The sequence below is a fragment of the Saccopteryx bilineata genome, chromosome 5, assembly GCF_036850765.1.
Source record: "Saccopteryx bilineata isolate mSacBil1 chromosome 5, mSacBil1_pri_phased_curated, whole genome shotgun sequence".
NCBI classification, from domain to species: Eukaryota; Metazoa; Chordata; class Mammalia; order Chiroptera; family Emballonuridae; genus Saccopteryx; species Saccopteryx bilineata.
This window is the reverse complement of record NC_089494.1, coordinates 131078815-131100889: the sequence shown is the minus strand read 5'-3', so window position 1 is coordinate 131100889 and position 22075 is coordinate 131078815. Positions and strand designations below refer to the sequence as shown.

Here is a 22075-nt window from a genome sequence, read left to right as displayed (position 1 = left end):
TGCCTTCACTTCCCTTGCCTTTGGAGTCAAATTCATAAAGTGCTCTTTATGGCCAAGGTCCATAAGTTTAGTACCTATGTTTTCTTCTAAGTAATTTATTGTTTCAGATCTTATATTCAGATCTGTGATCCATTTTAAATTAATTTATGTGCAAGGGGACAAACTGTAGTCAAGTTTCATTCTTTTGTATGTGGCTTTCCAGTTTTCCCAGCACCATTTATTGAAGAAGTTTTTTTTTTGTTTTTTTTTCTCCACTGTGTGTTTTTGGCTCCTTTGTCAAAGATAATTTGCCCATATATATGTGGTTTTATTTCTGGGATCTGTATCCTGTTCCATTGGTTTGTGTGTCTATTTTTCTGCCAGTACCATGCTGTTTTGATTATTGTGGCTCTGTAGTATAATTTGAAGTCAGGTATTGTAATGCCTCCAGCTTCGTTTTTTTTCCCTTAGGATTACTTTGGTTATTCGGGTTTTTTATGGTTCTACATAAACCTGATGATTTTTTTGTTCCATTTCTTTAAAAAATGACATTGGGATTTTGATGGGAATTGCATTAAATTTGTATATTGCTTTGGGTAAAATGGCCATTTTAACTATATTTATTCTTCCTATCCATGAACAAGGAATATTTTTTCATTTCATTGTGTCTTTTTTCAATTTCCTTTAATAATGTTTTGTAGTTTTCAGTATATAGGTCCTTTACATTCTTTGTTATGTTTATTCCCAGGTATTTTATTTAACTTTTGTTGCAACTGTAAAAGGGATTATTTTTTTGAGTTCTTTTTCTGAAGTTTCATTGTTGGCATATAAGAAAGAAATAGACTTCTGTATATTAATTTTGTATCCTGAGACCTTCACTGTATTGGTTTATTGTTTCTAGTAGCCTTTCTGTGGAGTCTTTGAGTTTTTTGTGTTTTTTTTTGTTTGTTTGTTTTTATTTTTTGTGGCAGAGACAGAGAGAGTCAGAGAGAGGGACAGGCAGACCAGAAGAAAGAGAGATGAGAAACATCAATTCTTTGTTGTGGTTCCTTAGTTGTTCATTGATTGATTTCTCATATGTGCCTTGACCGGGGAGCTACCACAGACCGAGTGACCCCTTGCTCAAGCCAGCAACCTTGGGCTCAAGCTAGTGAGCCTTGCTCAAACCCAATGAGCCCACACTCCAGCTGGTCACCTCAGGGTTTCGAACCTGGGTCCTTCACGTCCCAGTCCAACGCTCTATCCACTGCACCACTGTCTGGTCAGGCTTTTGGCTTTTTAATATACCGGATCAAATCATCTGCAAAAAGTGAAAGCTTAACTTCTTCTTTCCCAATATGAATGCCTTTTATTTCTTTCTCTTGTTTGATTGCTCTGGCTAGAACTTCCAGCACTATGTTGAATAGGAGTGGAGAGAGTGGGCAGCCTTGTCTTGTTCCTGATTTTAGAAAAAATGTTTTTAGTTTTTTTACCATTTAGCATGATGTTAGCTGATGGTTTGTTGTAAATGGCCTTTATTATGCTGAGGTATTTTCCTTCTCTAATCATTTGGTTGAGTGTTTTAAACATAAAAGGATATTGTATTTTATCAAAAGCCTTTTCTGCATCTGTTGATAGGATCATATGGTTTTTGTTCTTTGTTTTGTTGATATGGTGTATTACATTAATTGTTTTACTTATGTTAAACCATCCTTGTGATTCTGAGATGACTTGATCATGATGAATTAAATGTTTTGTTGTATTTGATTTGCTAGTATGTTGTTTAGGACTTTTGCATCTGTGTTCATTAGAGATATTGGTCTGTAGTTTTCTTTATTTTGTGTTGTTCTTGCCAGGATTTGGTATGAGGGTTACGTTGGTCTTCTAAAATGTGTTAGAATGTATTGCTTCTCCTTCAATTGTTTAGAAGACTTTGAGAAGGATAGAAAACAAATCTTTGTATGTTTGGTAGAATTCACTAATATAGCCATCTGGCCCTGGACTTTTATTTTTAGGGAGGTTTTTGATAGTTGTTTTTATTTCTTCCTTGCTTATGGGTCTATTTAGGCTTTCCACTTCTTCGTGATTCAGTCTAGGAAGATTGTATTGTTCTAGGAATTTATTCATTTCTTCCAGATTGTTGAATTTGGTGGCATATAGTTTTTCATAGTATTATACAATAACTCTTTGTATCCCTATAATATCTATGGTAATTTCCCTTTTATTTTGGATTTTGTTTATATGAATCTTTTCTCTTTTTTCCTTAGTGAGTCTTGCCATGGGTTTGTCAATTTTGATCTTTTCAAAGAACTAGCTTTTTGTTGTATTAATTTTTTCTATAGTTTTTCTGTTCTCTATTTCATTTATTTCTGCTTTAATTTGTATTATTTCCTTTCTTCTGCTGGTTTTGGGTTGCTTTTGTTCTTCTTTTTCTAGTTCCTTAAGATGTGATGTTAGGTTGTTTACTTGGGCTCTCTCTTGTTAGTTCTTATAAGCCTGTAATGATATAAACTTCCCTCTTGCTACTGCTTTCACTGCATCTCAGAGATTCTGATATGTTGTGTTGTCATTTTCATTTGTCTGTATATATCTTTTGATCTCTTCTTTTATTTCTTCTTTACCCAGTCATTTTTTAGAAGTATGTTGTTTAATTTCCACATTTTTGTGGCTTTGTTTACTTCTTTTTTGCAGTTGAATTCTTTATGGTCAGATAATATGCTTGGTATAATTTCTACCTTTCTGAATTTTTTGATGTTAGTTTTGTGGCCCAGCATATGGTCTATTCTTGAGAATGTGCTATGTACACTGGAGAAAAATGTATATACTCTGACGTTTTTGGATGAAATGTCCCATAGATGTCTATCATTTCCATTTTTTCTAGTGTTTCATTTAAGGCCGATATTTCTTTATTGATTTTCTGTTTGGATGAACAATCTAAAGCCATCAATGATCTATTGAGGTCTCCAAGGATGATTGTATTTTTTTCAGTTTGTACTTTTAGATCAGTTAGTAGATGTCTTATATATTTTGGTGCTCCCTGGTTTGGTGCATATATATTAAGAAGTGTTATGTCTTCTTGATGCAATTTCCCCTTTATCATTATGAAATGTTCCTCTTTTCTCTGGTTACCTTTGTTGTCTTTTATCAGCATTGTCAATAATGAGTATGGCTACACCTGCTTTTCTTTGGATATTATTTGCTTGGAGAATCATTTTCTATTCTTTCACTTTGAATCTATTTTTATCCTTGTAGCTTCTATGTGTCTCTTGAAGACAGCATACAGTTGGGTTTTGCTTCTTGATTCAATCTGCTACTCTGTGACTCTTTATTTTTAGTGAGTTCAGTCCATTTATATTTAATGTAATTATTGAGACTTGAGGATTTCCTATTGTCATCTTATATACTGCTTTCTGATATCTTTTTGACTTATTTGATTCTTCTTTTTTGTTTTTCTGTCATTTGTTTTTGTTTTGTGGTATTCTGTACTTGTATCTTCTGTTTCTTTTTTTTTAAGCTATGTGTTTCAGTAGTGGCATTTTTAGGAGTGGTTACAATTAGGTTATTAAAAGAAAATTATCATATTTATTAGAGTCCATTATCTCATGAGTACTTCTGCACTCCATCCTCCTTTGCTACTGCTGATCTTTATCCTCTCCCCTTTTATATTATTGTTGTTACAGATTATCCTTGTTTTTATTGTGGTTTTGTTAAAAATTTTTACTTGTAGTTTTGTTTTGTTTTGTTCTTTGTGTCTGGTTGGATAACCCCCTTTAGTATTTCCTATAGTGGGGGTTTTTGGTGATAAATTCCCTCAGCTTCTGTATGTCTGTAAATGTTTTCATTTCCTCTTCATATTTGACAAACAGCTTTGATGAATATAGTATTCTTGGCTGGCAGGTCCTCTCTTTCAGTACTTTAAATATTGGGGTCCACTCTCTTCTGGTTTGTAGAATTTCTGCTGAGAAATCTGATGATAGCCTAATAGGCCTTCCTTTATATATTATATTCTTCTCCTTAGCTGCCTTGAGGATTCTTTCTTTGTCATTGATTTGTGATCATTTCATTATGATATGCCTTGAAGTAGGTCTGTTTGGGTTGAGGTAACTCAGCATTCTGTTTGCTTCTTGGATTCGAGGCTCTCGTTCCACAGGCTTGGGAAGTTCTCACTGATTATTTGTTTCAATATGTTCTCCATTCCCTTTTCCCTCTTTTCTTTTTCTAATATAAGCATTATTCTTATACTGCTCTTTCTGACGGAGTCAGACAATTCTTGTAGGGCTTTCTCATTTTTTTAAAGTTGTGAGTCTCTCTTTTCTTCTTTCTGTAGTATCTCTAGTTGCCTGTCTTCAATGTCACTAATTTTCTCCTCTATATGGCTTATTCTATTAGCTAAGCTTGTTACCTCATTTCTCAGTTCATATATTGAGTTTTTTAAATCTCTGTTTGGTTATTTTGTATAGTTACAATTTCCTTGAAGTACTCTTTTTATTCATTAAGTTGTTTTTTGAGCTTACTAAATTGCCTTTCAGTGTTTTATTGTATCTTACTGAGTATTTTTAGACCTTCAATTTTGAATTCTCTGTCATTAAGCTGCAAGGCTTCCATGTAATTGAGATTTTTTCTAGAGAGTTTTCACCATCTAACTGAGCTATGTCTGTGTCTTGTATATCCATATTTGACTTTTTTCTTGATGGCATTTGTGAGCGGTATTGTTAATAATCCTAACAAGAGATAACTAAAAATAAAAAAATAAAAATAATACAGTGAAAAAACAAAAATTCAATAAATAATAAGTAAAACAAAAACCTCAGATAATAAAAAGCAGACACTGAGAAAAATTAAAAACAGAAAAAAATGAAGTATAAAACAAGCAAAATGCCACAAAAAGGAGTATATGTCTAAAATACAATAATTTGATGAAAAATGATTTTCAGGTGAGATGGGGGAAAAAAAGAAAAAAGGGTGATAGAAGGAGAGAAGGGAGGGGAGAAAGAAAAGAAGAGAAAGTGTTGGAAATGAAACCCTTACAAAAATCAAAAATGAAAAATATAACAACTAAGGATAATGAAGTTCACATGGGAAAAGGAGAAAGAAAAAAAAGAAAGAAGAGAAAGTGGGATAAAACAGAAAAAGAAAAAGAAAAAAAGGAAATATATTTTTCCAGTTTTGAGAGGTAACTGATTCCTTTTCCTGGTAGGAGGCGCTGTACTGTAAGGTTTGCCTCTATGAGATTCTTGGGTGGAGCTTTGCTGAGGCATTGCTATCGTAATGATGCAGGCAGGGTCGTTGCATTAGTAGGAGGGCCTTGTTGTTAGGGCTTTGCAATTTTATGGCTCTAGCAATGGTTGACCAGGAGTCGTCTGGGGCCCTCCACCATGTCCCAACAGAGCAGGGAATCAAGCACCCAGGCACCCCCACCTCTGACAGGAGAGAGCAGCCTGGAGACCCAGCTGAGGGGCATCCGCCACCACCATTCCCACAACAAGGAGAGCAATGCGGACCAGCAGGCTGGGGTGACACAGTCCAGTCCCTCCTCAAAAACTACTCTAAGCACTCAAAGTGCAACTCTGGGCAGGGCAGGGGCTGTGCACCACAAGCTAGTGTCCAAGCTTCAGTAACCATTGCTGCAGAGATCACAGATCAGGGGCATCCCACCCACATATGCTAAACTCCGCTGGGCAAGCCGGTGCCTGAACTTTGGAGCGGGTGGGGCACGGATCCCAGATCAAGCGCATCTGGCACCACAAAGCTAAACTTGGCGGGTTGGGCAGGCAAACCAAGCACACTCCAGTGCCCCATGGTCTGATCTCCACAAGTTCTTGGGAGCACGCCACAGGCTATGTGTGTGCCCAGCACTTGCAATTGCCCAGTGCCTGCAATCACGAGTGCAGCAGACACTGGGATAGGGCCCTGCTCTGTGTTCTTGGTCGTTGCCCTATCTCAGCAACTTCCTCCCAGACTCTCCTCTTCTCCGGGCTCCGGCTCTGGTTCTGAGACAAAGCCTGCACCAACAGTGTTCCCTCCTGCAGGTCCGTGAGGAATGAGAAAGACTCAGTCCTCTGGAATTCTTTTTTCTTCTGTGAGTGGATTCTATCTTTGGCCTGCCTTCTTGCACAATCATACCTTTGTCTATCTGGTATGTGTGTATTTCAGGTTCATCTGGCGTTTTTTCTCTTTACAGTTGTAGCATTTGTTGAAATTTCAAGGGAAAAGATTGGGAGTATCTCTCACACCACCATTTCTCTGACGTCACTCTGTTGATGGTTTCTTTTGCTGTGCAAAAACTTTCTAGCTTCATGTAGTCCCGTTTATTTTTTTTCTTTTATTCCCTTGGCTGAGGAGATATATCCAAAAAAATATTATAAGGAACAAAGTCAAAGAGTTGGCTGCCTATTTTTATTCTGGGAGTTTTATGGTTTGAAAGTCTGTCTTTAATCTATTTAAAGTTTTTTTTTTCTTGCATAAGGTGTAAAAAAGTGTTCTAGTTTACTTTTGTGAATGTATCTGTCCCACTATCCCAACACCGTTTGTTAAGTAGACTGTCTTTACCCCATTGTATGTTCTTGCTTCCTTTGTCAAATATTGACAATAAAAAATGGGGTTTATTTCGAGGCATTCTATTCCATTGATATATATGTCTGTTTTTAATGTCAGTACCATGTTCTTTTGATTATTATGGCCTTGAAGTAAGTTTGATATCAGATAGTATGATGCCTCCAACTTTATTCTTCTTTGTCAAGATTGTTGTGGCTATTCAAGGTCTTTTGTGGTTCCAAATAAATTTTATAATTATTTGTTCTAGTTCTGTGAAATATTATGTTGGTATTTTGAAAGGGATTGCATTGAATCTATACATTGCTTAGGGTAGTATGGAAATTTTAATGTTTATTCTTCTTATCCATGACATGGTATACACTACTATTTATTTTTATCTTCTTCAATAATATCTTTTTTGAAAGTGTTTTGGTTTTCTGAGTACAAGCCTTTTATCTTCTTGGTTAAATTTATTCCTATCTATTTTTTAAAATAAAATTGTACATGGGATTGCTTTCTTAATTTCTTTTTCTGATAGTTGTTATTGGTGTATAAAAATGCAAGCAATTTCTGAATATTAGTTTTGTATCCTGCTATATTACTGAATTCATTTATCAGTTCAAACATTTTTTTGGGGGGGAGGATTGAATTTTAGGATTCTCTACATATATATAATATCATATCATCTATGAATAATGAGAATTTTACTTTTTTCCAATTTGGATACTTTTTATTGATTTTTCTTGTCTCATTACTGTGGCTAGGACTTTCAATACTACAGTGGATAAAAGTAGTGAAAGTGGACATCCTTGTCTTATTCCTGATCCTAAGGGAAATACATTTAATTTTTTCTCATTGAGTACAATGTTACCTGTGGGTTTGTCATATGTAGTCTTTATTAAGTTGAGATATGTTCTCTCTATTCCCACTTTGCTGAGTTTTTTATTTTATCATAAATGGATTCTAGATTTTGTCAAATGCTTTTCCTGCAGTTATTGATATGATCATATAATTTTTATCCTTTATTTTTAAGTGTATATCATATTAATTGACTTTTAGATATTGAATCAAACTTGCATCCCAGAAATAATCCCACTTAATCATGGTGTGTGATATTTTTAATGTATTGGTGAATTAAGTTTGCTAATATTTTGTTGAGGATTTTTGAATTTATGTTTATTAAGGATATTAACTTACACTTTTCTTTTCCTATATGTGTTTGTCAGGTTTTGGATTCAGAGTAATGTCGGCTTTGTAAAATGAGCTTGGGAGTCTTCCCTTCTGCTGAATTTTTCTGGCATAGTTTGAGAAGGATGGGTGTTAGTTCTTTAAATGTTTGGTAGAATTCATCTGTAAAGTCATCCAGTCCAGGATTTTTGCTTGTTGGAATTTTTTGATTACTACTTCAATTTCAGTAGTTGTAATCCATCTTTGCAGATTTTCTGATTCTTCCTGATTCAGTTGTGGAAGATTGTATGTTTCTAGAAATTTATTCATTTCACTCAGATTGTCCATTTGTTGACATATTGTTGTTTGTAATACTTTCTAACAATAATTTGTACTTTTGTGATATCAGTTGTTACTTCACTTCCATTTCTGATTTTATTTATTTGGGTTCTCTCTCTTTTGGTCTTGATAAGTCTACTTAATTTATTATTATTATTATTATTATTATTTTTTTTTTTTACAGAGATGGAGAGAGAGTCAGAGAGAGGGATAGATAGGGAAAGACAGACAGACAGGAATGGAGAGAGATGAGAAGCATCAATCATTAGTTTTTCATTGTGACACCTTAGTTGTTTATTGATTGCTTTCTAATATGCGCCTTGACTGTGGGGCTACAGCAGACAGAGTAACCCCTTGCTCAAGCCAGCGACCTTGGGTCCAAGCTGGTGAGCTTTTTTTTCTCAAACCAGATGAGCCCACGCTCAAGCTGGTGACCTCAGGGTCTTGAACCTGGGTCCTCCACATCACAGTCCGACACCCTATCCACTGTGCCACCGCCTGGTCAGGCTTGATAAGTTTACTTAAAGGTTTGTCAATCTTGTTTATCTTTTCAAAGAACTCCTTCTTTATTTCATTATTTTTTTTTTGTATTTTAATACTCTATTTTGTTTATTTCTGCTCTGATGCTTATTATTTCCTGTCTTCTATTCACTCTGTGCTTTATTGTTCTTTTCCTAGTTCCATTAAGTTTAAAGTTAGATTATTTATTTGAAATTTTTCTTGTTTCTTTATGTAGGCCTGTTTTGCTATGAATTTCCCTCTTAGAACTGCTTTCACTGTACCCCATCAATTTTTTTTTGTGTTCTTGTTTTCATTTGTTGAAATGTATCTTTTGATTTCTTCCTGATTACATTGTTAAACCAATATTATTTAGTAACATGTTATTTAGCCTCCATGTACTTGTGTATTTTTCAATTTTTTTCTTATGATTTATTTCTTGTGATTAGTTTCTTGTTTCATGCCATTATGGTCAGAGAAGATGGCTGATATAATTTCAGTGTTCTTAAATTTATTAGACTAGTTCTGTGTCCTGACATGTGGTCTATCCTAAAAAAGAGTGTATATTCTTCAACTTTGGGGTAAAATGCTCTGACAATATCAATTAAATCCTTCTAATCTAATGTATCATTAAAGTTGCTGTTTCCTTGATTATTTTCTGTCTCAAAATATCTATTCATTAATGTCAATGGTTTTAAAAATCTCCTACTATGATTGTATTACTGTCAATAATTCCCTTTCTGTTCATCAAGATTCATTTTATATATTTAGGTACTCTTATGTTGGGTGTATAATGTCTACACGGGTTATATCTTCTTGTTGGATTGATCCCTTAACATTATGTAGTACCCTCTTCATCTCTCACTATAGCCTTTGTTTTAAGAATTGTCAAATATAAATGTTGTTATTCCAGCTTTTTAAAATTTCTATTTGTATGATATATCTATTTTCATTCCTTTCCTTTTAATCTGTGTGTAGCTTTCATTCTGAGGTGGGTCTCTTGCAGACTGCATATGTTTTTATTTTGTTTTCTTATTCATTCAGCTACCCAATGTCTTTTGATTGGAGCATTTAAGTTTTTTACATATGAAGTAATTATTGATAAGTACATATTTATTGCCATTTTCTTTTTTATAACTACATTCCTGTTTTATTTTCTTCTTCTTTTTCTTAAAGCAGGTCCTCTAACATTTCTTGTAGTACTGGTTTGGTGGTAATGAACTCCTTTAGCATTTTCTTGTCTGAGAAGATCTTTATTTTCTCTTTAATTTTAAATGATAGTCTTGCTGGGTAAAATAGTCTTGGTTGTAGGTCCTTGCTTTTCATCACTTTGAATATTTCATTCCAATCCCTTCTGGCCTGAAATTTTTATGTTGAGAAATCAGGTGACAACTATATTGGAACTCCCTTTTGGGTAACTAATTGTCCTTTTGTTTCTACTTTTAAGATTCTCTCTGTGTTTAATCTTTGCTATATTAATTATGATGTGTCTTGGTGTGGACCTCTTTGGGTTCATCTTGTTTACAACTCTGGATTTGTGTGTACTTTTTTTCACTAGGTTAGAAAATTGTTTAGCCATTATTTTCTCAAATTGGTTCTCTCTTCTTCTCCTTGTGCTATTCCTAGGGTACAGGTGTCGTTACACTTCATATTGTTCCAAAGTTCCCTTAAATTATCCTCATTTTTGAAATTCCTTTTATTTTTGCTGCTGTGATTGGGTGTTTTCTGCTACTTTGTTTTTCAAAGTAGTGTTTTAATCCTTTACTTCATCCAACCTGTTTATTCCTTCTAATGTATTCTTCATTTAAGATATTGTGTTCTACACAAGTGACTGGTTCTTTTTCATGTGTTTTTTTAAAGATTTTATTTATTGATTTTTGGACAGGCAGGGGGGGAAGAAGCAGGAAGCATCTACTTGTAGTAGTTGCTTCCTGTATGTGTCTTGACCGGGCAAGCCCAGGGGTTTGAACCAGCAACCTCAGTGTTTCAGGTTGATGCTTTATCCACTGCATCACTACAGATCAGGCTTCCTTTTCATGGTTTCTGTGTCCTCTTGCATGCTGTTGAAGTTCTCAGTAAGTTCCTTGAAGTTCTCACGAAGTTCTGTGAGCATCCTTATAACCATTTTTTTGAACTCTATATCTGGCAAATTGTTTACCTCTATTTCATTTAGCTTTTTTTTTTCTGGAGATGTCTCCTGTTCTTTTATTCGGGGCATGTTTTTTTGTCTCAAAATTTTGTCTGCCTCTTTGTGTTTGTTTCTATGCATTATATGTATCTCCTATATCTCCCACTTTTGGTGGGGTGGCTTTATATAGTAGGTTTACTGTGGCACTAAGTATGCAGTCTCCTGATCACCTGTGCTGAGTACTCCAGGAATGACCTTTGTGTGGGTTATGTGGGCCATATTGTTGTAACTGAGTCTTGATTTCTCTTGGTCTGTTTGTTCTTGGGTTCAATCCTTAGGCTTGCTGGCTGTGCAGATTTACCCTGACTATAGTGTATGAGGCTGTGCTGATGCTGACCATATAAAGAGGAATTAAAGTTAGCAGGGTCTGGTGCCTTCAAAAATCTCCCTTTGGATATGTTGCTTGTGAAGCTAATTGGTTCCTGCTCTGATATAGTCTGAAGCTGTGTGTGTTGGTTCTGGGGCCTCTTGGCAAAAACTCTGGTGTAAATCAATGTCAGATGTTGCCTGTGACTGGCTGTTGGCAACCTGTTTGGAGCTACAAGGTGACCCAAAGTTTGTGGCTGCCTCTACTAGGCTTTGTTGTGGTTGGGAAGAATCAAGCTGCACACCAATGAAGGTTTCCAACAGCACTGGACCCAGGGTTGTCAGCAGAAGGTCTATGGCACCCCAGACCCACCTCTGCTTGACTATTCCCACTGGCGGTCTGTAAGGCTCAGTTATTAAAATAGCCTTTAGTGGTACTTGAGTTATATGATGTATGTTCTCAGTGAGCCACCAGGTAGGGGCAAGTGGTGTTCACCAGATTGATACAAATTCAAACAAAGTGCCAACTCAACAAAGAGGCCACTTAGCAAAAATACCAGGGTATACCAAGTTTAGCTACCTCTACCAAGTGCCCGCAGACTTTTGTGTTGGGGCAGGTACTCAGGGATTTAGCAGGATGAGGGCAGCACAGTTTATCAGGCCCAAACAAACCAAGATTTGGCCATGTGAAAGGCAGGCTTTGCACTAGTCAGGTTTGTGATGGATAAATGACCCTATCTTCGTGCCCACATAACTCAGTCTGTTGTGGATTCTGCCAAGAGTCTGAGCCCAGTTGGATGGGCAGCCAGATTTCTGGAGGGTGGAGCTCATTGATTTCCCATGAAGGGGAGGTGCTAGTCAGGCTTGGAGAATAGGAGAGGAGTGGTTCCCTACCCAGAAACAGACAAATCAGCCTGTTTTGGAGTCTGCTCAGATGTCCTAGGGAGTCTTGTGCTTGGCAGGGCAAGGCCACCAGGCATTGGGAAAGTGAGGCAGTTGGCTATTGGGAGCCCAGAGGTTGGGAATAGAGTATCCCCCATAAGGGGGAAGGATTGGTCAGGTTTTTGGGATATGGGAATGTCTCTCATCCCAAAGCCACACAATCAGTCACTGACCTTCTACCCCACCCCAAGTCTCCCCGGACTTTTACACCTCAGCCTTGGCCACTGACTCCTCAGTAGAGTGCAAGCTCTGTAGGGTGTGGTGACAAAGAGTTTATAGGGTGGGGTTACTGTTTCCCCCCACGCTGATGCCACAAGGAGAAGAGTGATCTACCTAAGAAAGATTATATTTGCAGTATTGGAGAATGACTCAGCACAGTTATCCTGGCAGCTGTCTATTCCATTCTCTCCCCAGAGCCACTAACCCCCGTCTCTTCTCCCACACTCTAGTTTTCTTGGTCCTCCACCTGCTGGAGCCCAGGGTATCTGTGAATGGGATTTTGTACATTGCACCATTAAAAGGGGGCCAGTGTCTCTAGCAGACTTTTTTCTCTCCCTGATAGACAAAAACCCCACTGGTTTTCACAGCCAGATATTATGTGGGTACCTTTTTCCAGCTCTGGTGCTCTGGGCTGGGGACCCTGGTGTGGGGTTGATACCCTGTGCTCTTCAGAGGGAAGCTTTGTAGCTGAGACATCTCTCTGGAATCTCAGATGGGGCGTGTGGGAGCAGGACCAACCCTGTTCACATCTCTGTCCTTCCTACCAGTCTCAATATGGCTTCTGTCAATCCCTGGTTATAAGACTTCTGCTCAGCTAATCTCAATTGGTTATTCAGGTTGATTGTTCTACATTTTAGTTGTAATTCCAGTTTGACCTTGATAGGAGGTGAGTGTACCTTCTACCTACTCTGCTGCCACCTTGGCTTTCCTCTTTCCTTCAATTTGAATGATAGCCTGGTTGTAGGTCTTTGTTTTTCATTACTTTGAATTTTTTGTGTCAATCTTTCGTGGCTTACAAAGTTGTTATTGAGAATTCCCTTGGATGTTCTTTTGTAGGTCACTAACTGCTTTTTTTTCACTGCTTTTAAAATTTTCTCTTTGTCTTTAACCTCTGCCATTTTAATTATGATGTGTCTTGGTTTGGGTTCATTGGGTTCAACTTGAGATTTTTTGTGCTTCCTGGACTTGTATGTCCATTTTTCTGTGCAAGGTTAGGGAAGTTTTCAGTCATTATTTCTTCAAATAGTTTCTCAATCCCTTGCTCTCTCTCTCTTTTCTCTTTCTGGTACCCCTATGTTGTAAATATTGTTATGCTAGGTGTTGTCTTAAAAGTCCCTTAAACTATCCTCTTTTTACTTCTTTTCATGTAATTATCTTTTTTTTAAATTATTTTTTCTTTTTGCTGTTGAGATTGGTTGTTTTCTACCATCCTTCCTTCCAAATTGCTGATTCAGTCATCTGCTTCATTTTATCTGCTGCTGATTCTAGAAGTTATTCTTCATTTCAGTATGGTAGTCTTTATTTCTGGCAGATTCTTTTTTCTATGTGCTGTTGTAAGCTTATTATCTATTTGTGTGAAGTTCTCACTGAGTTTCTCTATTCTTCCCCTAAGTTCCTTGAGCATTTTTATAACCACTGTTTTGAATTCATTATCTGGTAGATTGCTTGCCTCCATTTTGTTTCACTCTTTTTATAGGCTTTTCTCCTGTTTTTTCATTTGGGAAATGTTTCATTTCCTTCTCATTTTGGCTGCCTCTCTGTGTTTGTTTTAATAAATCAGGTAGATCTGCTATGCCTACTTGTCTTGGCAGAGTGGCTAACTTTGGTGTCCTCCATGTGTTCACTGCACAACTCCATGAACCCCTGAGCTAGGTGCTCCATCCAGAACTGTATCTGGTGTAAGCTGTGTGTGCCTACCTGTTGTAGTTGAGTCTTGATTGCTGTTGGCAAGTCAGTGAGTTGGGTTGCCCTTCATGCTGACTGGCTGTGGGGATTGGCCATAACCACAGCATTCTAAGCTGCTGGGTGAGGTCACTCTGCAGAGCAGCCTTTTGCCACGTAAAGTTCTGTTTCCTACTGAGACCACATTTTCTGTGTGCCATTGGAGCTCAGTAAGGGTGCTCAGTTGTGGTCTGATGCCACCACTGGATGTGTTGGTTCTGGGGCTTCTTGGGAGGAATGCCAGCTCAGGCCAATGTCAGTCTCTGCCTGTGACTGACCTGGGCCACCTGGTATAAGCTACAAAGCTTCCTTGGCTGTTCTTTCCCTGTGCTGCCCTGGAGGTGTGTAGATGAGACCATGCACTGAATCAAACCAAGGCTGGTGGCCCCAGTAAATGACCTGGGGCCACTCAACAATAGACACAGTCCTGGAAGAGCCTCTGGCCATGCAGGATTTTGGTGGGATGGGGTCTCAGGGAGTAATTGGGGTAAGGTGAGTGGTGTTCACATGTTAACACAGACTCAGATTTGGTGCCAGTGTCGAGCATGGGGCCGGGCATTCGTCAAAAGGTACCCTCTTCCTGTGGCCTGCTCATCTCTCAGAGTTTCTAAGATGGGCAGGCAGGCTGAGGCTGGCTTCTCATGACTGTGAGAACTCCTGGGGACACTCTGCCCAAGTCCAGCTGCCAGCTCCAGAGAGAACGATGGTGGCTAGAGAGCTGCGTGGGGCGGGGGTTTTGGGGAGTCATCATGTGGGGCACACAGTGTTCTCCAGGTTCGTTCAGAGTCAGATCTGGTGGCCTCTTATGCCCTCAGGACTTGCGGGAGAAGAGCTCCACACAGGGACAATTGCAGCTGTCTCTTCACCCCTCTCCCAGAAGCCAAACAATTCTGCCTCTACCTGTAAATCTCGTTTGTCCCTCCTGCCACTGTACCTCTGCTGGAGCTCAGGGCAAGTGTCTGTGAGAAGGGGCATCTGTGCATGGCCCCTTAAAGGGGATGACTGTATTTCCAAAAACCTCGGTCTCACCCAGACAGAAAGAATCACCGCTGATTTTCACAGCCAGCTGTTGTGGGGGCTACTCTTCCCAGCAATGGTGCTCTGGGCCCAGGAGCCTGGTGTGTGGGCCTGGACTCCTTACTCCTCTGCAGCCAAGATGTCCCTCCCAATTCTCAACTGCCACATGTGGGTGTGGGACTAGCCTGCTCTGACATGACTTATTCTTTATATCTTTAGTTATAGAACTTCTGTTCAATTCACCTTCAGGTGGTTCTCCAGGTTGGTTGTTCTATAATTTAGTTGCCACTGTGATGTGGTCCTGGGAGGAGGCGCTCATGGCATCTACCTACTCTGCCATCTGGACTGAAATCCCCCCCGGCTCCACTCACCGTTCTTGCTGAATTAACTAAATCCTCTCCGACAATCCAGACACCTGTCTTTTCTGAGCTGTCCTGGCTCTTAATAACATGTGACCTTCCCGTCTTTGAAACTGTCTCTTCAGCTTGCCAACTCTTCTGCAGTCCTCATGGTTTTTATGAAGGAGGTGTTCTGCATCGGAAGGCCCAGAGTAGTAGTACCAAGATTAAATTGAAAAAAAGTGTTGAAGGCAAACAATTTTTGTTCCCTAATTTGAATACTTGAAAATAGTTTAATCCTCTATTTTTTCCTAAATATAAATGCTAGCCCCAAGTAAGGTGGATATGCAGGGAGGGTGGGGAGGTACTGTATCTTTTTCTGTATCCCTCTCAGTGTCTCCAATAGAATAGGGCATAAAATAGGTATTGAGTAGGGCGGGTTAACCGATTTGAGGAAGAAGAAATCACTCCCCCTTCACCAATTGTGTTAAGGTGTTGACATTCCTTTCCTGGATGCTGGCTTCTCACATGGCTTAGGGCAACTTCCTCACTTCCGAAAAAGCTTGGAACATCTGCGGCAAGTCCCTTCCCTGTGATTTCTAGCTTGTGCGAGCGACAGAGTTGACACTGGCAAGCTGCCCGCTGGACGGTGTCTTTCCCACCAGTGGTTCTTCCCACTGCCTGGATCAGGGCCACTTCCACATATGTGGGCTGAGCCCTGTCTCATAGCAGTGGGCTCCCTTTTGCATGGGACCAAGTTCCTCAGAAAACTGAATGAATGAGTCTGCAGTTGGCTCAAGTTGGCCCACCCAGTCTTTTTCTTGGCATTGTTGCCAAAGCCCTGGCACATGGTCATTTAGGGGCTGTGTTGAGAGGGACAGGCTAATTCACAGGTCTGACATATGATTGCAGATAGGAAAACATCTACACAACAAAGAAGGGGGAAAATAATGGTCTGTCTTAAACACATAGAGAAAAGTAGCTATAAATTATTCACCAGGGTGGTAGTTCATAGCTTAAAATGGTGTCGTATGTAAGAGTTTTTTATGATATCTTAATGTGCCCAGGAATGTAGTTATATTTGGGGAGCTGAAAATACGCACAATTTTGAAACCACAAGAAGGTGATATTTAAAAAGCATTCTTCAAATGTGAGCACATGCTGAACTGATTAGCATCTGGGTACCAACAACAGCCATTATTTTTTTTTTAGCTAACCTGTAGAAAGACCCTCACAGAGATGAACAAGTTACTTTCTGATGCCTAAATCTAAGGCAGATGAGAATTCTAATGCAGACACACACACACAAACACACAAATCATTAAAGGGTATAATAAGCAACAATTATATAATTTTCTCAAACATTAATTTCATTATGCAATAAAAGTGCAGAGGAGGGAACTGTTCTGAGGTTAGTGTGGGACTTGATGTGTCCCGATAGTACTCGCAGATGATGACCGACGTTTCTGTGGTAATAGCCTCAGACACACCTCACTTTACATTCACATACACTATCTTGTAATGTTGTATGTCCCTACAGGAGCCTAAGTAATTCATCAAAGAGGATGCCTGGATGTTCCAGTCTGTCAAACACTGCTTCCTGCTGGCATGTTACAGTGGTCAGCACTGCCTCCACCAGTGGTTCTCAACCTTTTTAGTGTCGTGACCCCGCAATACAGTTCCTCATGTTGCGGTGACCCCCAAACCAAAAAATAATTTTGGTGGCTACTTCATAACTGTAATTTTGCTACAGTTATGATTCGGAATATAAATACTTGATGTGCATTATGTATTTTCCAATGACTTTAGGCGACCCCGCTGGGGTCGCGACCCACAGGTTGAGAACCACTGGCCTACACACACCTGGGTCAGACACAGACATCTGAATAACCCTGACAACTTCAGCAGGGTTGGTGGTTGCCAGGGTGTGGGAAAGGGGGAGGCAGAGCAATGTTGGTTCATGAATAAGGGGCTTTATTTTACAGGGACAAAAATGTTCTGGGACAAGATGAAGGCACAAACAACTGTGAGTGCACTAAATGCCACAGAATTGTTTACTTTCACAAGACAAACTGTGTTGTGGAAATTTTTCCATAATAAATTATTATTATTATTTTTTAAGAATTCAGAGGAAAGCCCTGGCCGGTTGACTCAGTGGTAGAGTGTTGGCCTGGAGTACAGTAGTCCTGGGTTCGATTCCCGGCCAGGGCACACAGGAGAAGTGCCCATCTGCTTCTCCACCCCTCCCCCTCTCCTTCTTCTCTGTCTCTCTCTTCCCCTCCCTCAGCCAAGGCTCCATTGGAGCAGAGTTGGCCTGGGCACTGAGCATGGCTCCATGGCCTCTGCCTCAGGCGCTAGAATGGCTCTGGTTGAAACAGAGCAACGCCCCAGATGGGCAGAGCATCACCCCCTGGTGGGCATGCCAGGTGGATCCTGGTTGGGCGCATGTGGGAGTCTGTCTGACTGCCTCCCCGTTTCCAACTTCAGAAAAATACAACAAACAAACAAACAAAAAGAATTCAAAGGAGACAACCCCACAGAATCTGAAGAGAGTTATGCAAACCATCGAGACAAAAGTAGGATTCTAAAGGCACTGTTTTGCAGATTGGAATGTTCTAGAATGTGCTAGAATGTCGAGCCTTGCAGACTGGCCTTGCAGACTGGCGGGCACAGAGGAGACCATGCTGCGGGGAAAGGACTGCAGTTTGCAACAGCACCATCAGGAGCATAAATACATAAAAAAGGAAATAAAAAAATTAGGAAACTAGAAAGGGCTCTGAAAACTGTAATTACCTTCTACTTCACAGCCCAGCAGCTCCATCCGCAGCCCTAGTCCGCTGTGAGCGGCTCTCTCAGGGTAGATTCTGATGAATCGTGTGGCAAGCGGTTGAAAAGTTCGTAGTTCAGGTGTATCATAGTTGCTATTGCCTTCAAAGGACTGTGAAGTACAAAAAAAAAAAAAAAAAAAAACCAAAACACAACAAAACAAAAAACAGTTATCATCAGACTTCCCTTTCAGAAGAAGAGTCTCTCCTCTGGATTTTTATGAGGGCAGAGAAACAGGGCTCATTCTACCACTTGGTAAATGTCTGATATTCAGTGGTGGGATTCAGCCAGTTTGCACTGGGTAGGCAGAACCTATACCTAATTCTTTATTGAGTTGGGCAAACTGGTTATCAAAATGGCACTTGTAATCAGGGTTCTCTCTAAGGTGGGCACTTGGGCAGCTGCCCAATGTGGAAATCATGAATTTATATTTCTTACTCTTTTTTTTACAGAGACAGAGAGAGAGTCAGAGAGAAAGGGATAGACAGGAACAGACAGACAGGAATGGAGAGATGAGAAGCATCCATTAGTTTTTTTGTTGCGTGTTGCGACACCTTAGTTATTCATTGATTGCTTTCTCATATGTGCCTTGACTGTGGGCCTTAAGCAGACCGAGTAACCCCTTGCTCGAGTCAGTGACCTTAGGTCCAAGCTGGTGAGCTTTGTTCAAACCAGATGAGCCCGTGCTCAAGCTGGCGACCTCGGGGTCTCGAACCTGGGTCCTTGGCATCCCAGTCTGATGCTCTATCCACTGTGCCACTGCCTGGTCAGCCTCTTATTCTTTTTTTAATGTTCCTCTGTGTAACAGTATATTCTAAACGCCCACAGAAATGTTCATTCTGTCCACAGGTGAAAAAAATTGCAAGTGAGACACCAATCAAGAAGCAATATGGAAATACCTTAAATAACAGTTTTATTGTTTTGTCAGGTATTACTTAATGTTTTTTTATTCATATTTTGAAAGTCTTTCTTATAATCTAGTTCTGTATACCTCTTTTATTGTTCTTATTTAAGTATTAAATGCACAAAATAATAAACTATTTTTTGGTATATCTTTTTTTTTATACTTAGAACGATCATTAGGGCAGAGAACCGGTTGTTAAATTATTTGAACCTCACTGTTGCTGACATTCCTTTTATACCTGAAAAGGAAAGGACAATGAAAATTTCTCTAAGAAGGGATAGATGTCATTTTTCAGAAACTAAGGTACACACAGAGGCAGCCGACACTGGATGCTTTTAATGAGATAGTTTTTAAATTCTGTGCTGATAGATCTGGGAGAAGTGACACTTTCATTGCTTCCTTGAGGAGGAGGACAATGACTCAGAAAGAGAACTCGCCAATTTTCAGGGCTTAGCGTAGACCCCACATTTTCAGTAGCTGCTCTTGTTACATTCTCTTCAATGAGTGGTGGTAGGGGGTCTTGCTAGAACAGGGGTCAATTAAATTTCAGAAGTAGGATAGAGTCAATTTAATGCTGTGCAAACGCGGTTGGCTTAAGAAGTTGGGTGATTCCAATCCCTTGAAATTGCTGTTTGCCTATGCAGTTCCACCTCAGGTGGTTGTAGATAAAGACGGGCCTTCTTATCTCAAGAAGGGAACCAGAGCCCTGTCTGTGAGGTGACATTCTGATGCCTGGCTGCTTTGCCCCCCTCTGTCCACCTCATTCCTCACTAGGAGTCCCTGTGACCTGTTTCGGGAGCCAGGCTACCCACTGCTCGGGATGCTGCTGTATTCTTTTAGTTTTTCTTTTCTCTTTTTCATATGGACAGGAAGGTCAAAGTCCTTGTGCAGAATCTTAAGCAAATGGAGCAATGACTGTAGCTGTTTTCCTTTTCAAGTAATGGGGAAGCCTCCCTACAGCTTTGTCTCTCAACACCACCATTTGCCCAGTCCAGAATGGGAGAAGGGGTGGGTGTTTAGAAAAATCAAACTGCCTTGTACTTTAGTGTGGCCTTTTGTATATCAAACATTCTGTGATGTTTACTGGTGAAAGGTGTTGTTCCAAGTGCATTTAATCCTCAAGGCAACTCCATGAGGCAGGTTCTATGACAACCTTCATTTTACAGATGAGCCACAGAGAGTGTGCCTTTGGCCGTCGGGTATGTGGCAGAGCTAGGATTCAAAGCTGAGCAATCCGAACTGTTGCCCTTCACTACCCTGCTGTTATGGTGCCCCTGCCCTTAGAAATAACCCAATCTCAGTGTTTTCAATAGACAAAAACACTGAGTTCCAGGAAATCGGGGTCTTTGCCCAAGGCCCCTCATTTAGTTTTATTCCTTTTTCTTTAAATGCATTTCATTTGGGGCTACTAGACCTGGTAGAGCAGTTGGAGTAGATGACTAGCTCCTGGCCGCGTCAGCCAGGTTGGCAACTGCAGAGTCATAAAGCAACCAAAAAAGCTATCATTCAGGGGTGGGAATGTCCTGGTAAAAACAAAAGACATAAAGAGGAGACAATCAGATTGGGTAGGCTGTGACATAACCGGGGATTTTCAGAGTTCTAAAAGTAAACTCATGGTTCTTTTCAAGTCAGAAGAGCCTCCGGGGAATTTCAAAGTACGTGGCCAACATAGACCCACTTCTCTCAATTAAGGTTTCCTTCTATTATTTTCAAGAATATATTCCCTGCTGGGTGGAGTTCCGCACTATTGAGAGAATTGCAGTTGCTGCCAGTAATTGAGAATCTGATGTGTATTACTGTTAGGGTCAATTAAGGGGTATCTGTAATATATTTATTATAATGAATGAAGAGTTACCACACATGCAAGTTGTCTATGTTAACGTAGCTTCAACAATCACAGGAGAAAAGCAGTTATAGCTGTGGAATCCCAGATGCTTCTCCTACTTTTAACTTGAGCAAAGAATTAGCACAACAAAAACCCATTATAAAAGCTGTTAGAAATGAGCTGGGAAGAATGTTAGCCATGAGCCCTGGCCGGTTGGCTCAGCGGTAGAGCGTCGGCCTAGCGTGCGGAGGACCTGGGTTCGATTCCCGGCCAGGGCACACAGGAGAAGCGCCCATTTGCTTCTCCACCCCTCCGCCGTGCTTTCCTCTCTGTCTCTCTCGTCCCCTCCTGCAGCCAAGGCTCCATTGGAGCAAAGATGGCCCGGGCACTGGGGATGGCTCTGTGGCCTCTGCCTCAGGCGCTAGAGTGGCTCTGGTCGCAACATGGCAACGCCTAGGATGGGCAGAGCATCGCCCCCTGGTGGGCATGAGCGTCGCCTCATGGTGGGCGTGCCGGGTGGATCCCGGTCGGGCGCATGCGGGAGTCTGTCTGACTGTCTCTCCCCGTTTCCAGCTTCAGAAAAATACAAAAAAAAGAATGTTAGCCATGAAGAGCCATATGGAACTGCGCTAATTTGGCTACATGAGGTCATTTATGAAAGGTCTTTGTGTCTTTTGACTAACCATGTTTTAGAAGAAGAGGGGCTTTCAGTACTTAAATCTTCTATCTGCTGCTGAAAAATCTAGTGCATATCTTGTCCATCACACACTGTTTGAGGGGAGGAGGCAAGGAGAGCGCAGAGGGGACTTTAAATCAATCCAAGTGCTGTTTCATTTCACAGAACAGTAGATTTCACTGTTACATATAAGGGACTTGGCATCCTCAGGAGGAAACCTGCATTTGTAAGTTTAAAGATAGTACGTTTCAAATATCTTTATGCAATCTAGAAATACATACTGCTTCTAAATTGAAGCTTCTACCAGTTTCTTTTTTAATTATAAAGATTTTATTTCTGGGAAGGTGCACTTAGGAGTCACCAACAAGATTCTACTTAAATAACTTAGAAGCTTTCATGGGTTTAAACACCATAGGAAGAAGATAATGATGGATGGGATTATAAAATATGAATAAAATCGAGTACATTCAACCCATCTCATATGGATTTTTTTGTTCGTTTTGGTTAAAATTGAAAACTGTGTGTTGGCTTCTTGTGGAAGTCTATATGCAATGTCTGACAAGAGAGGGATAGTGTCAGACTTGACTGCAGACAGTCTGGGTAACAAAGGAGAGCC

At 39.9% G+C, this 22075-nt stretch overlaps 1 protein-coding gene and 1 long non-coding RNA gene across 9 annotated transcripts in view; one reads left to right on the top strand and one right to left on the bottom strand.

The window, feature by feature from the left end:
- The window catches only part of NRP1 (neuropilin 1), a 189255-nt gene that overhangs the window by 41118 nt on the left and 126062 nt on the right, over window positions 1-22075 (bottom strand). For all 8 annotated transcript variants that reach the window (XM_066233209.1, XM_066233216.1, XM_066233212.1 and 5 more), the window contains one exon: window positions 18022-18166. In XM_066233209.1, coding sequence (XP_066089306.1) covers window positions 18022-18166 — 145 coding nt within the window. The remainder of the gene's footprint in view (window positions 1-18021; window positions 18167-22075) is intronic.
- LOC136306726 (uncharacterized) overlaps window positions 1-22075 on the top strand; it is a 146856-nt gene that overhangs the window by 122743 nt on the left and 2038 nt on the right. The window lies entirely within an intron of this gene.